Source organism: Cyprinodon variegatus, unplaced genomic scaffold (assembly GCF_000732505.1).
Source record: "Cyprinodon variegatus isolate N-32 unplaced genomic scaffold, C_variegatus-1.0 Scaffold73, whole genome shotgun sequence".
NCBI lineage: Eukaryota > Metazoa > Chordata > Actinopteri > Cyprinodontiformes > Cyprinodontidae > Cyprinodon > Cyprinodon variegatus.
Window position 1 is genome coordinate 1,234,580 of NW_015150526.1, and position 15,528 is coordinate 1,250,107.

A 15,528-nucleotide genomic window follows, 5' to 3' on the forward strand; every position below is an offset into this window, starting at 1 on the left:
GTAAGGGTATCAGATCCGTTGGAGAATAATATTAACAAACAGGAACATGAATACCAAATAACACAAGAGAAATGTCAGGGATACAGTTGTAGATGTTCCAACCAGGGTTAGGTTATAAAACCCTGGTTTCATTACCTGGTTAACTGATTTATCCAGGTGTGTCTGGCCATGATTACTGGGGTTAGAAAGGCCTGGATTAATCAGTTCATCTAGTTGAAAAAGACAGGAAACAAAAGAGCTGCCGTAAGCTCAGGAAGTAGTGGAACTGTGCATAGAGCCCAATAACTGCATGTTGAATAAACAATTCTAAATGTTTATAGCTTTGGAGTACAGTAAATCAAAAAGAAGAAACAGCAACAGCACATAAAAGTAGCTGGGGTGAAAATAACCTCAAATGTATGTATTTCTTTCTTATGACTTAGAATTTATCAAGACGCGCAGATGAGTCTGACCAAGAGCATAACCGGAACACCTGCTGCACCAATTTTGAACGAGATTCAAGGACAGGAGAAAAAGGACCTCCTGGACATCAACCCTGAAGATGTTGTTTTCTATGTCGGAGGCTACCCATCCACCTTTACTGTGAGGCGCTGTAGACCAAATACCATCATTCAATTCACAGAAGGTGTATCCTGAATAGTGATTAGTAATACTTTCCTTTGCTCTGTCTCCCTGCAGCCTCCTCCCTCCATGAGATTACCAAAATACACAGGCTGCATAGAGTTCTATTCCGTTAACAGCAAGGCTGTCAGTCTCTACAACTTCCAAAAAGCAGAAAAGATCAACATCAACACTCCCTGCAAGAGGTACAAAGCCAAAAATTACAAAGGCTGAGTCATAAATCTGCTGCATGTTTGTCTGCAGGTTTGTTTCCCCCCCAGAATTTGATTACATTTAGTTTCTGTCTGCTACTTTGTCTCTTCTAGAACTGTGACTTCAAACTCTGACTACTTCGAAGGCACCGGATACGGGAAGGTGTACATTAGCAAGAACCTGAAAAGATTTGATATGTCAATCATTACACGCTCAGAAAATGCTCTTCTCGCCTACTTAGGAGATGATGTAATTGACCGATTTTATGTTGATAAATCTTGCATTTAAATCAATTATTATCTGAATGACAGTAAATGATAATATTTACAACTATTTCCTTTTTCTCCTTTGTCACACAGAACAATTACCTGACAATAATTATAGATAAGGGTATTTTGGCTGTACGAGGTAACCTAATCCCACAACAGGTTAACGACACATCGAAAATGTTCCCAGTAAGTTGTTTTTTTCATGGGTTTCTTGGTTTTTGAATGATATTACTTTGAGATTTTTTTTTTCCTTCAAGAAAAAAACATGCATTTGTATATTACTTATTTTCTCTTTCAGGTAAAAGATGCCACCAATGTCAAAATGATTGTTGTAAATAATGAAATGCTTGTGATTATAAAAGAACCACTTCGCGTCAGCATAGCAAAATACGACTTTGCCAATTTTAAGGAATTCTATATCGGTGGTGTAACACAGGAGCTGAGAGACAGGTACATTCTTATTATCTATGCTTGATGTACATTGCCACATTGTTCAGTGGGAACTGTTAATAACCTGTCAGTCTCAATTTTTAGATGGGGCATCACCACACCGCCTTTCAAAGGATGTTTGAAAAGTTTATCTCTAGCAGAAGGATTTAAAAGTCTTGATGAACGAGTGGGGATCAGCAAACGCTGCTCTACAGACTTATTGGTATGACTTTCCTTTTATTTACAGCTGAAATATTCATAACACAAGGAGGTAGAGTGCTCTTTTAAATATTTTAAATCATCTTGGTCAAGAGGTATAAAAGACTTTATGGTTTTATTTACTTTATGGTAGAAAAGAAAATAAAGGCATAGGTAAGGCCTAATAAATATTTTTGGTTGTCCCTGATACCCCATCCTCCTTACTGAGCCCGCTGTGTCAGAAATTAGAATGTTGGACCCAGAATTAAGGCAGACAGACTTAAGTGATTCATAAAAAGCAATAATTAAATACTTGGAGTTCTGCGTCTCGTCAGCTAGGCCTAGATGGATGGAATCTCTGTAGAGGGAGAAACACAGGTTAGTGACAACGTTACTGATGGGGAATGATAGCGACCGTGTGAGTCACTAACCTGGTTATTAAGTTCAGTCCGAGTCTAGAGGAAGGAGTGGAATCCAGCCGGATGATTTTCCACAGCATTTGGCGGAAACATTCCAGGAGTAGAAACCAAAGAAGCTACAGAACAGACCGATGAGCAGAAGCCAGCTGATGAGGAAGAGCAGAAGTATCTGGAAGGAAAATTTAAGCCGGTGTCGATGAATAGGTTGAAGTCCAGGCCAGAAGATAAGAGATCAGAAGAGGTACTGAAGGGAAGTCCAAGCCAGGGTTGGGAGACAGATCCGAGGTCGTTAGCAGGCAGAATCAAATTGAAATCCGTAGACAGTTCAGGCAATGAGTTCAGAACAGGGTCAGGCAAGCTCAAGTTCAGGAGGAGAAACTAGTCAGAATCAGGCAATCAGAATAAACACACTGCATATGCTAGAGAACTCTCACCTATGGCTCAAATAATCTGGCTGTGGTAGCTGGGACCAAACAGGTTAAATAGGGACAGGAACAGGTGGATCAGATGAGTGATAATAAAAACTGAGCGGAGCTATGCAGGTGGATGAAATAAACCAATAATCCAGTCATCAGTGCCAAGATCATGACACCCTGCCTGCCTCATTACCTTTTGTTCAAGACTGCATACCTCCAACTCATTGCCCTGTTCTGTTTTCAATGTTAGGCGTTGTTCATTGTGCTTTTTGTACAGTGTCTTTTGGTGTTCTGAAAGGCACTTTAAATAAAACGTATTATTATTACTTCCCTTATCAAGCGGCTTTTGTAATGCATCAATGTTACTCTTGCTGTAAGAAAAGTCTAAAATGTTTCCACCTATCAATCACTGTGCAGGGGGCTATATTTTTGAAAGGAGGTTGGGGGACACACTTTTGAAACCCCTGCCTTAAATCCTCGAGGATCCTGGCTTACCATCAGGGCACCTCACATGCTTTTATTCGATGGAAGTTTTCTCTAAAGGAAATTGAGTTTTTCTTTAAATCTTCATGATGTCATGTATTCTAAAAAAAATTTCAGGGCTGCAACTCATCATAGTTCCTTCACCAAGCTCAACAGTGGGACTGAAGGGCTTTTATGCTTAAAGTTAAAGCACCATAGGTTTTACAGCCATGCTTCTTTTGTAGCTTGCATCAAGATGGCTTCTAGTTATATACAGAGTTAGATGACTTGATGTCCTTCAGAGGTGGACAACTCAGGTACAGTAAGGCGTGGTGTCCGAGGCCTTGCTGCCCTCAAAGGTGCTGACCTTAAAAAGAACTGTAAAGAAATTAAAAGAATAAATATATCACTATATTTGAAAAGAAAAAAAGTATAAAACCAAAATTTGGATGGAATATATAGCACTAACTTTGCTGATGTCAATGTTCTTGGGATGTATAAATAAGACGGAGAAAAAGGGGGAGCTTTTCACCCACATTTTCATATGTTTAAGCTAACATCCATGTGTCTTTTCTCTTTAGGGCTCATTCAAAGCACAGTTAAGTTTGGGGGATTCCTTAAAGAACTTAAATGACTTAAATATGGAAAATGACGTTACTGTGTCCCTCGGATTCAAGAGCATAGAGAGTGAGGGCATCATCATGCAGAGCAAAAAACAGGTAACTTTGCCCCCTCATCTCACAGTTATCTCCTTTGATATGTATATCTTTAATTAAATACAATGATCCTTATGGTTTTATCCTCCAGGCAAACCAGATAAATCTTGCAATGGAAAATGGCCATTTGATCCTGCGCTCCAGCGACACTATGTGGAAATCAAACAAACAGTACAACGATGGAAATTGGCACTATGTGACCATCACCAAAAGAGAGAATAGGTATGAAATGAAAATCAATTTTAAATGTAGAAGTAAACCCAAATTGACTCTGGAATTTAGGTTTACTTTTTAATTTTAAAGCTACTTCTGAAATCACGGGAAATAATTTGAAAGCCTATTCTAAAGAAAAATTATGTGATATTTAATTTTTGAAATTAATTTTTGAAGTAACTTCTGCTACATACAAGCACATTTTACGTTTTTTTTTTCTTTCTTCTTCTTAAGAATTTCACTGCAGATTGATGACAAGGACTATGGTCAAGAACAAAGCGGCGCCACCACCCTACCAAACACAGATGACTCTTTGTTGCTTGGAAATACAAAATTCAAAGGCTGCATTTCCAACTTTTATACTAGACGGTAATTTTTCTTTGGTTTCTGTGTGTGATTCTGGTTGTTCTTAAATTGTGCCTCTTCTTATATCTGTTCTTTATTTGATTGTTTGTGATTTCAGGCCAGAAAACATATACAAGCCTGAGGACTTAACCACCTTCGAGTCATCTGGAGAGGTCCTGATGGATGTTTGCACCATCAGTAATCCTGTTCAACTGATGATGGACCGCTTCTCTAAAAAGGTAAGCTCTCATATATATATAAGCTCTACTCAGAAACTTGTTCGTATGCTTCTTTCTTATCCAGCTGTATGTACATTTGTATGTCACAATAGTTATAATAGTTTTCATTTCCAAAGTTTTGGAAATATAAAAAATAACAACAACATAGAAGCTTTGTAAAAAAAAAAGGACAACATTTTCTTTTCATAAATGCTGAACTTGAGCATGTGTGTGTCACAAAATGGCCATCTGAGAAAATAATGGTGTCAGCTTGAATGCAAGTTAAAAAGAGGTAAAAGCTTACCGCATATATTCCAGCATGGGTAGAAATATTGGGTAATTTATTCCCTTAAATCCAAGATTCTAATTGTTTTATGATCTCAGGGGAAAAAAAACGTTTTTACACAGTCTATTTAATATATCAATCACACATTAATTTGACATATTTTATTGAAAATTTTTATTGTTAGCAAAACAACCCAGCATATGTCTGCAGCATAGTGATATCACCAGTGCCAGCTCATGGTATATGGCGTTGCTATTCTTGTCTCATATTTTGTGTTTTAAGATCTTCTTACTTTAGATATATTAAATGGATCTTAGATAATTTCTCATTTTCTCAAGCATGTGTTTCTTTTCTTGAATTACTGTTAAAGCCTTTGAAGAATCCATGTTACTTGTTAACTTATAATCTAATAAAAATGTTTGCTTCCTTTTAAGTGAAGTAAGTCACATCTCACTTAATTTTTTTCTATAACCGTCACGTTTTGCATTTCAACCTTGTTTCCTTACATTTTGCTGCCTCATTTTCCAGAGATGAAGAAGAAGGAGCCCAAAACCTGCAGATGACGACAAGAATCTAACACTGACTGATGCAACCCTGTGTTTTATTCTAGCTTACGCGCAAGCTCATTTATCTACAGTGTACTCTAATAAAATAAATTAATCTATGAATGCTTAAGTACACGTGCCAAAGAACAACTGCATTGTATTTCATCCTCCTTTGTTCATTCAGTTCAAATTTACCATATACAATTTTTTGTGAATAACAACCTTGAAAGGATTTTGTCTCTTCTCTTTCTTCCATGCAACCCTTTTAACAGCAGTTCATAAGCATCTTACTGTTAATTCACTAATGACACATAATCTCATGCCTGATAAAGAGAATTAAAAACATATTCTAATTGCACCTTTTTCTTAGTAGCCATTAACACCACCTTTTAGGATTTTGCCATACTTTTATCTGTGTCATTTAAATAATACAGAACCAGAAAGCTGCAATTACTGCAAAAGGGGTGAATGCTTTATGGGGGTTCTATATAATAGGTTATCTGTGGAATTTCAAAAACCGGAAGTTAAGCAAAAAAACTCAGGTTTAAGTGCAAAAATGTACCAGAAAAAGAGGACATTTGCAGAGAAATATGCTAAAGTCAACTTAATAGCAGTGTCTGATGGTAAAAGCAGTTTAAAATGTCTGCAAAAGCATTTAATCTTTGCATTATTGCATCTAGTTTGCAGTAAAATCAGAAAGAACCGCAGACTTTGGCTTCCTTATTAAATGGAGCCCGGTGATTTCAACACAGTTGTTACCATAGGGGTTTTAGTGTCCATTTCAACTCCTCCAGTGATTATTGAGACGGCAGCATATTAAAAGCAATTAAGCATTTAAAATTCTCCAAAAACCTGCTTGGACTAAGTTGATTTGAGAGGCACAAAGGATTTTCTTTAAAATTTGAAGTATTTCTTGATCATTTTTATGGGGTGTAAATAACCCCTTTTGAAGGTTGAAGGTAGAGCTCCTGAAATGTTTGATATTTAATATTAATTGAAATAGCACAGGCGTATTTAGATGCTTTTAGATGCTAAAAAATAAACAGAGTAAATTGAAAGAGCTAGAGGATTACAGCAGCATTCCTATATATACTTAAAATGAATGATTTGACAGACTGAGCTGCAAAAGAATACATTTTTTGTGTCTTGTTCATGGATGGACAAAGAAAAAGACTTTGGAGGATTTCTCACATAAGCTTCACCTTGAGGTAAAATATGTAAGTCTTTCTTTGCTGGCGGCCCTGAGTTCTTTCATTTGTTTTTCATGAATTCACATTCCACTAATTCCTCTAATCCCCTTGTCCTTGCATTTCCATCCTACATTGGAAAATATAATATTTTAACTTGGAGACAAATTCTTAATAAATCTTATTTAAAATAAAGGAACATAAATACTGTGACAATCAGCACTGTTGGGGTTCACAGAAGGCCAATAATAGGCTACATGATAAACTCCACATAGCTAAAAATAAAAAAAGGGGGAGTTAAAGAGAGAAATAATTTCACACCAATAAGGTTTCATATGGATGTGGAGAAACCGTTATAACAAAATAATAAGAGGACAGCTTTTATATCTGCATTTACCTTTAATTTATTAGAACCTAATAGGCTTTTTTTTTGGAAAAGCACTTTACATCAATACCACTATGTTGCTACTAATTATATGAAGTGCATTGCAAAATCATTGGGGATGGGAAACACAATTTATAAAAGAAATTAAAACAAACCTGTATAAGATTCGTAATTAATTCTGGTATATCCATTGTGCAGCTGTAATTATAAGAACATGTTGAAAGCATGAGTGATAAAATATCGGATTTGAATAGACACGCACTAGTCTGCCAGACAGTTTCCCCCCCGATTGGCTCTGATTGGATGGGCAGGCAATATACAGAAAATTATAAATCTGCTTTTCTTTTATCCTAGATGCATGAAATAGACATGCAAACATAAAAAAACTACCATTTTTAGTGTATACAAAAAAATCAACAAACAGCATATGTTCTGCTTTGATGTAGAGATGGATCCTCTGGCTCTTCTTTTGTGCTCTATCCATTTAAAACCACAATCTATCAATGATTCTTTGGCACATTTTGCTCTTTGTTCTTCACAACCGAATGAAAAAAAATTGTTATTAGCAGGTCAGACCTCAAAGAAAATCTTGAAAATCCTTGAGCACCGCATTTCTGTTTTTGAACGTAAACACAGTATACCAGTGATTAAAATCATATGCAGGAAAATTAGTCTTTAGGTTGGACTAAATTAAAATCGACACAATTCTTGTCTGGCCTCATTATTCAATAATAAAAAAAAAAACTCACATGTCAATCACATATAATTTTCCTTTTAAGATCAGTGAAGTATGGCAGTATTTGAAAAGCTTCAAAGTTGCTCGTTATTCTGACTGAAACAGATTGTTTGCAGTTATGCCTGACATGGGCATTTCAAATTACATTTGGAAAATGTTTTATGACATTTTAGATTTAAAACAGGATTTCCTGGTAAATATAAGATTAAAACCCTAAAATAATTCAGCCAAAGTAGGCTTTTAATGGAAGTGATCATAATTCAATTTCCCCCTTACTTTCCAGCGGAGTTTGAGCCTTTCAGACACCTGCAACAAGCCTGAGCTGGGAGCCATTCAAGTACAAACTTGTCTTAAGGAGTTTCTACTTTTTCCTCTTTTGTGCTTCTTCACAGGAAAATGTGCAGCAAATGATGAATGAAAGCGTGTTACCCTGTGAAGTCCCAGCACAGCTTCAGTATGCATATCGCATGGGAGGGCCAGTAAGCAGCCTGAGCTACAGCCTGCCATTACAGGTCTTGCAGCCCAGGTAAATGGCCAATTTTCATTTGATCCTACATTTTGAATACAAATTGAGTATAAAAAGAGCTTCAATAAAGCTTGTTATACTCACTTTTTGTTCTTCTTTCTTTCTTCCTATCCAGGCCCCACTTCTCTCTAGATGTCAGGACTCGATCTCCAGAGGGTCTGCTGTTCTTTGCAGCCACCAGAGGAGGGCAATCTCATCTGGCATTGTACATGTCTAAGGGCAGGATCCGACTGTCTGTGGGCAAACAGAAGGAGATATTTAACAGAGAGAAGTACAATGATGGAAAGTGGCACTCGGTTAGTAACCACACACGTCTCTATACAACTCTCAATATGTTTACATCTAAAACTTATTTTTGACATGAACTATTAAAAAACACATAACACAACACCATTTTTGTACTTGTTTGGAATCAAACCAGACTGCACCTTTTCTGTTTTAGGTCAGGTAGTGATAAATAAAATGATTTGTGCTTTCTAAATGGTTGAATAATAAGTGAGAAAAACTTGCATACACTTCTTATGTGGCGGAATTGCATTTTAAAACACACAACTTGGGTCAAGCATTTTGGCTCTTCTTCCCCCAAATTCTCAGAACGATTTGCATTAAGACCCCTCATGACAAGTAAAATAAATGGACGGGTGTTCCCTCGCCCGGACAAGCGTGACTGGGGCCCCACTCTGGAGCCAGGCCTGGAGGTGGGGCACGCTGGCGAGCGCCAGGTAGCCAGACTTTTACCAATGGAGCCCGGCTGGGCACAGCTCAAAGAGGAAACATGGGTCCCCCTTCCAATGGGCTCACCAGCTCTAGGAGGGGCCAAAGGGGTCGGGTGCAATGTGTGATGGGTGGCAGTTGAGGGCGGGGACCTTGGAGTTCTTTATCCTCGGCTGAAGAAGCTGGCTCTTGGGACATTGAATGTCACCTCTCTGGTGAGGAAGGAGCCTGAGTTAGTGCGCAAGGTTGAAAGATAGTTGGACTTACCTAGACGCATGGCTCTGGCTCTGGAACCAGTCTCCTTCAGAGGGGCTGGACATTCTTCTACTTTGGAGTTGCCCCTGGTGAGAGGTGCTGAGCGGGAGTGGGCATACTTGTTGCCCCTCATCTTGGTGCCTGTACATTGGGGTTCACCCTGTGAAGGAGAGGGTTGCCTCGCTCCGCATACGTGTGGGGGGAACAGGTTCTGACTGTTGCTTGTGCTTATGGGCCACAAAGCAGTTCAGATTAATCACCCTTTTTGGAGTCTTTAGGGGGGGTACTAGAGAGTGCCCCTCCTGGGGATGCCCTTGTTCTTCTGGAGGACTTCAACGCTCATGTGGGCAATGACAGTGAGACCTGACCTGAACTCAAGTGGTGTTCTGTTCTTGGACTTTTGTGCTCGCCATGGATTGTCCATAACGAACACAATGCCACAAGGTGCTGTACATACCAAGTAAATTTAAAATTGTTTAAAAAATACATAGAAGTTTAAAGGAATAAAACATAAAATAAAATAAATAAAACCAACAAAACCATATAAAAAAACAATTAAACAAAGCACAAACCGCAAAACAGACAGAGTCTCACACTGTGTTAAAAGCCAAAGAATCAAAATAGGTTTAAGATGAGTTTTAAAAATAGACAGTATAGGGAATTGTCTGAGGAGGAGCTCAATCCAAAGTTTTGGAGAAGCAACTAAAAAAGCTCTGTCTCCTCTGAGGCACCGAATGGGATTTAATTGAATTTCATTGACACCCCATTAGAGAAATTTACCTTTGCATTTAACCCACCCCCTTGGGGAGCAGTGTGGGATTAAGGGTTTTGCTCAGGAACCCAGAGTGGAGGATGTGGGGATCGAACCGGGTACTTGCAACCTTCTCAGATCACAAGCACCCTGCTCTTACCACTGGGCCATCACTCCCCTAATCCAATGTTTTTCAACCCTGGTCCTCAAGGCACACTGCTCTGCATGTTTTGGATGTTTCTAAGCTTTAGCTCACCTGATTCAGATGATTGCAGCTCAGCAAAGCCTGATAATCTACTATCAATTGATAACAGCCATTCAAAATGTCCCTTCCCAGTCAAACGGCAGCCGAATGGCAGCCAATATCCAGCCATTGGAGTGACCCCCTCCTTCTCCTGGGCAGCATGTATTACTTTACTCTGACTCCGCCTTTTAGCTGAATTACAGGGTCTGACCAGGAGATGATGCTTCTATTTAGATCTTAATGTCCACAAATCATGACAGAAATAATATTTTAGTACAAAGATTGATCTCCTTAGATTTCTTAAAAAATTATTAGGGGACAAGCTAAGGGCCCATCAAGGAAAGTGGGGAAATTTTGAATGGCTACTACTGTATGTATTAGTACGTAAAAATCTGGTTTCTATCTAAGGACCTACTGCTCATTTTATTTTGCTAAACAAAATTGTGTTGACTGTATTTCTTCCGTAGGTCGTATTCAGTTTGGAGAAGAAGAAATTCAGGTTGGTCGTTGATGGGATCAGAGCTCAGGATGGTCAACTGACAAACACTGAGTTGAAGTCCATGCAGCAATTCCTCCTACCTGTGTACCTGGGCAGTGCACCAGAATCCCTTGAGAAAGAGTTAAAGGTAGCAAAACAAATTTTAAACCAGCTGATATAATTTTTTGGACAACAAAAAAAATATATTTTTCTCAAGAACTATTGTCAATCAGAAAAATTGAAACTCTTTTCCGTTTTAGTCAAAGGCTCTACCAAAGCAAAGTGTGTCCGGCTGCGTGCGTAATTTTAAGATGAATGGAGCACCAATGTCAAACCCATCAGCAAACTATGGTGCAGGACCCTGCTTTGAGGGACAGACACAGAGAGGGGTGTACTTTGCAGGAATTGGAGCGCATGTCATCATCAGTGAGTGCTTGTCATTTTTATAACCCTCTGATACCACACTGTTTTTTTTTTTATCTTTGTAAACAACAGAACATTTTTGTTGCCCGATTTAAGACAAAAAAAACGTTGTTTTTTAATATTGTTTTCTGTTTATTCAGTGGTTGGTGGCTCATTGCAAATTTTTAAGGTATAGTGGAGGATTTTCGCAAATTTTTAAAAAAGACCTGCCCTCTCTACTTAAAAAAAAAATGCACATGCACAACCCTGTACCCACTCCCAAGAAGGAACGCCTATTAAAACATGTGAGAGCGTGCACAAGCCCATTTCTCCTTGTGCACGCACTGTTTGAAAATTGCTGTTTGCATTGCTCATACGAGCTTACTTTCAAAAGAAGATTTGCAGTTTTTCCTCTATTACAGACCTAGACTTAGACAAATTTATTTTGTCATTTTGTATACTCCAGTGTATACAAAAAGAAATTTCGTTTAAAACAGCACTATACAATTTCATTTTTTACAGAGCAGCTTTGAAAACAGTAATAAATACATAAAAAATATATAGTAATATAAACATATGACTGTATATTTACACTTCTAACATTAATTTTATTTATTTATTTTTTCTTTATAAATAAAATAACCCACTTTAACATTCAGAAGTCTAATGGCAGTGGGGAAGAAACTGTTCTGAAATCTGGTGGACCTACGTCAGATGCTTTGAAGCCTTTTCCCAGAGGGCAGCAGGGAGAACAGTCCATGGTTGGGATGTGAGGGGTCATTTATGATGTTACGGGCTTGGGACACGCAGCACTATGTCAGAATCACCACCGGTAAATGAAAATGGGAATGAGCAAGTAGGACAGTCTTATGTAAACATATCACCAGAATGATTGACAATTAGGAGGACCACTTATTTTTGATGATCCACCCGGAAAAAGAACATCCTTCACTATACCTTTAAATCCTAGCATCTGTATATGTGTTTTGAAGTTAAATTTTTTTTTTACTTCAGATGACTCCTTTGTGTTTGGATCTGAACTGGAACTGCTCTTTAGCATACGTCCCCGCAATCAGACCGGACTCCTGCTTTATGTCGGTGATTCGAACACAAACAACTATGGAAACACGATGAGCCACTTTCTCAGCATTTATATGCTTAGAGGAGAGGTAAGAGCACTCTTTTGCTTCTCATTGCCATATAACTGTTTTAAATTATTACTAGCCATCACTTTATGTCCCTCAAACTGATCTTGGCTGGTTTTGAATAGTGTAAGTACCTTTATTATCAGGTAACTTTCCTTGTTTGTTTGTTAAAAGTAAGAAATTTAAAAATATTGTCATTTACAGGTTGTGGCAAAGGTGAGCAACGGGAGAGGAGAATACATGACATCAGTGAAGCCTAAAACTTCTTTATGCGATGGAATGTTCCATAAAATTTCAGGTGAAATAAAAACAACATATTCTTATATATACCTGATAAACATATGTTTAGAGGACCCAGTCTGACATAGTTGAAAATAAATACATAAGTAAATAAATGCTCAAATAAAAAAAATGTATTGGCAAAAAATAAAATGTACAAAAAAAATGTACAAATATACTTTAATTAACTCAATTATTTTTTCATCTTTATAGTAATTACCTCATTTATTTAATATTATAATTTTCAACTTTATTGATTACTTGTTTTTTATATGTATTTATTTCTGTGTACTTTTTATTTCTGTTTTATTTTATTTGTCTATTTTTTTTTAAACTAATTTTCTCCACGTTCCATCCTAATACATTTCTGCCATTTATTTTCAATTATGTCAGATTCGTTCCTCAAAACATTTTCAACGAAATGTGAAATAAGTCTCATATTTTGGATGCAATATATCGTTTACACATCCTTGTAGCATAAGAGAGTGAGATAAAAGAAAACAAAGATTCACAAGCCTCACCCAAGGGTTACACTGGCAAAAATTGAAATCTAGAAAAGTCATTTATTCTTAAAATAAGTGCATTTGTTCTTGGATTGAAGAGGTAAAAGAGACATTTTGCCAATGGAACAAGACAATTTACATTTAAAATAAGAAAACAAAATGGGATTGTCTTATTTTAAGTGCATATTATCTTATTATCTTATTTCAAGAGTAAAAATACTCATTCCATTGGCAAACTTTCTGATTGACCTACTTAAATTAAAGATATATTTACGATATGTAAACTTATTTCTAGATCGTTTTTCCAGAAAACATAATCTACTTTAGGTCCCTTTTCCAAGACATAATAAATGGTAGGAGAGGATTTTTTTCCTAACTGACCGACAAATATGCAAACAAAACTAGGTGCCATTTTGGTCTCCATTTTGTACACATCGATCATTTTCTCTTTGCGTCAACATTTCATTAGCTTCTGCAGAGTCCATACATATTTTGTTTTCTTCTTGACTGGTTAGATTGATCTGAAATAAGAAGTAATGTTTTACCACTTGAGTTACCTTTTTATTAGCCTGACATAGTCCTACTCAATTCTAGTCAGAATATGAGTCTGATACTGCTCCATAGAGCGGTGATTATGGGGCGTGTTTTGAACGGACCAGGAAAAAAAATGCCTCTGCACTCAATTGGATAGACCTACAACCAATAAGAGCAACGGAGTGCGTGACGTATGTTAAGCCAGGCATAGTTGTTGTCAACAAAAATCAAAGCGTGCAGTTGCGCGCCTAGAATAAGAAGATGAGCCGTGATCGCGTTTCTCTTTTCCTCTTTTAAAATTAATTTGCTGTCGATATCTTCTAGAACAGACCTAATAGCAGAATCTACTCACCTCAACTCTCCGGCGGCAGCCATTGTTGTTGTCTCCCAAGCGCGCTTCGGTCACGTGGTTGATTACGTTACTGTTGATCATCTGTCCATCATCGTATAAAGCCCGCCCTGACAATTTGATTGGATCGCCAGAGGGTGGGCGATCATACTCGCGCTACTATGGAGCAGAGCCAGACCGAACTTCCCGACCTCAAACCTTGTGGGCGGGACTAAGTTCGGAATGGCACCCAGGCTACCTTTTTATATCAATACTCATTAATGTATTTTTATAATCGCTTATCTTTTTTTCCTTAGTAATCAAAAGAAGAAATGTTGTACAGCTATCTGTGGACACAACGGACAACTACAAGATAGGACCACAACCTTCCACCTTCCCTTTGACCAAAGTCCCCCTATATGTTGGTGGTATTCCTGGTGAGTATTAGGCTACATTCACACTGAAGGCCTTGATGCCCAATTCCAATTTTTTTGTGAAATCTGATTTTTTTGCATTGCTGTTCACATTTCCAAATACAGTATATGCGACTTGTATGTGATCTTCTGTGTGAACTGCAGTCATACAACGCAAGTGTCCCGCATGCGCAGTAGAGGACGCAATGATATCACAGTTGCTCTGTGTTTACGGACACAATCTTTTCAAGATGGTTAAACATAAATACTGCTCTCCGCATCAGCCATGGGTGTTGTTTTTCTTGCCGCTTCTTCATAGCAAGACCCAGAAAAGTGACCTTTGTTGGATATTAATGGCGTTCAGGTCGGATGAATGTGACCTGGCTGTTCAGACACAGGTCGCATTTGAAAAGATCAGATTCGTATTGGATTCAGGACCACATAGCCAAGTGGCCTGGGTCGCATTGGAAAAAATCAGATCTGTGTTGTTCAGACAGCCATGAAAAGATCATATACAGGTCACATATGGGCCAAAAAAATCAGATTTGGTTCACTTCAGGGTGCAGATTGAACGTTGTCTTATTGTTCTTAATTGTCCTATTTTTTGAAAGCAGAGCTTTTAGAGATCATGGAGGGGTCTGAAATTGTCATCGTAGGTGCATGTCCATTGTAAGAGTCAAAGTTAATATTTGGTACAGTAACCTTTGTTTGCAATTGCAGAGGTCAAATGTTTCCTGTAGTTTGTCACCTGGTTTGAACTCACTGCAGGAGGGATTTTAGCCCACTCCTCCATGCAGATCTTCTGTAGTTCAGTTAGCTTTCTGGGCTGTCGCTGAGAAACACAGAGTCTGAGGTCCCTCCAAAGATATTCTATTGGGTTTAGGTCTGTAGACCCCTAGCCCTTTCCAGCCCTGTGGTGGTGTTCAATTTGTCTTTAGTGTCTTTGGACTGCTCTTTGGTCTTGGCCATGTTAGCAGTTTGATTCTTACTGATTGTATGGGGTGGAAAGGTGTCTTTACGCAGCTAATGACCTCAAACAGGTGCATCTAATTTAGGATAATAAATGAAGTGGAGGTGGACATTTTGAAGGCAGACAAATAGGTCATTGAGTGTCAGAATTCTAGCTGATAGACAGTTGTTCTAATACTTATTTGCAGCTGCATAATGCAAATAAATAGTAAAAATCATACATATTGTGATTTCTGGATTTTTTTTCTGATTGTGTCTCTCACAGTGGACATGCACCTATGATGACAATTTCAGATCCCTCCATGCAAAATAACAGGGTGTTCAAATACTTATTTTCTTCTATCTATCTA

The 15,528-nt window shown here is 37.9% G+C and overlaps 1 protein-coding gene across 1 annotated transcript in view; it reads left to right on the plus strand.

The window, feature by feature from the left end:
• lama3 (laminin subunit alpha 3) overlaps positions 1–15,528 on the plus strand; it is a 95,233-nt gene that overhangs the window by 77,265 nt on the left and 2,440 nt on the right. Inside the window, exons 62-78 of the mRNA XM_015372492.1 lie at positions 423–582; positions 679–806; positions 927–1,062; positions 1,173–1,268; positions 1,381–1,532; positions 1,617–1,734; positions 3,588–3,725; positions 3,814–3,944; positions 4,170–4,304; positions 4,399–4,519; positions 8,030–8,163; positions 8,279–8,459; positions 10,595–10,753; positions 10,866–11,031; positions 12,022–12,176; positions 12,357–12,450; positions 14,114–14,233. Of these exons, the coding sequence (XP_015227978.1) occupies positions 423–582; positions 679–806; positions 927–1,062; positions 1,173–1,268; positions 1,381–1,532; positions 1,617–1,734; positions 3,588–3,725; positions 3,814–3,944; positions 4,170–4,304; positions 4,399–4,519; positions 8,030–8,163; positions 8,279–8,459; positions 10,595–10,753; positions 10,866–11,031; positions 12,022–12,176; positions 12,357–12,450; positions 14,114–14,233 (2,324 nt within the window). The remainder of the gene's footprint in view (positions 1–422; positions 583–678; positions 807–926; positions 1,063–1,172; positions 1,269–1,380; positions 1,533–1,616; positions 1,735–3,587; positions 3,726–3,813; positions 3,945–4,169; positions 4,305–4,398; positions 4,520–8,029; positions 8,164–8,278; positions 8,460–10,594; positions 10,754–10,865; positions 11,032–12,021; positions 12,177–12,356; positions 12,451–14,113; positions 14,234–15,528) is intronic.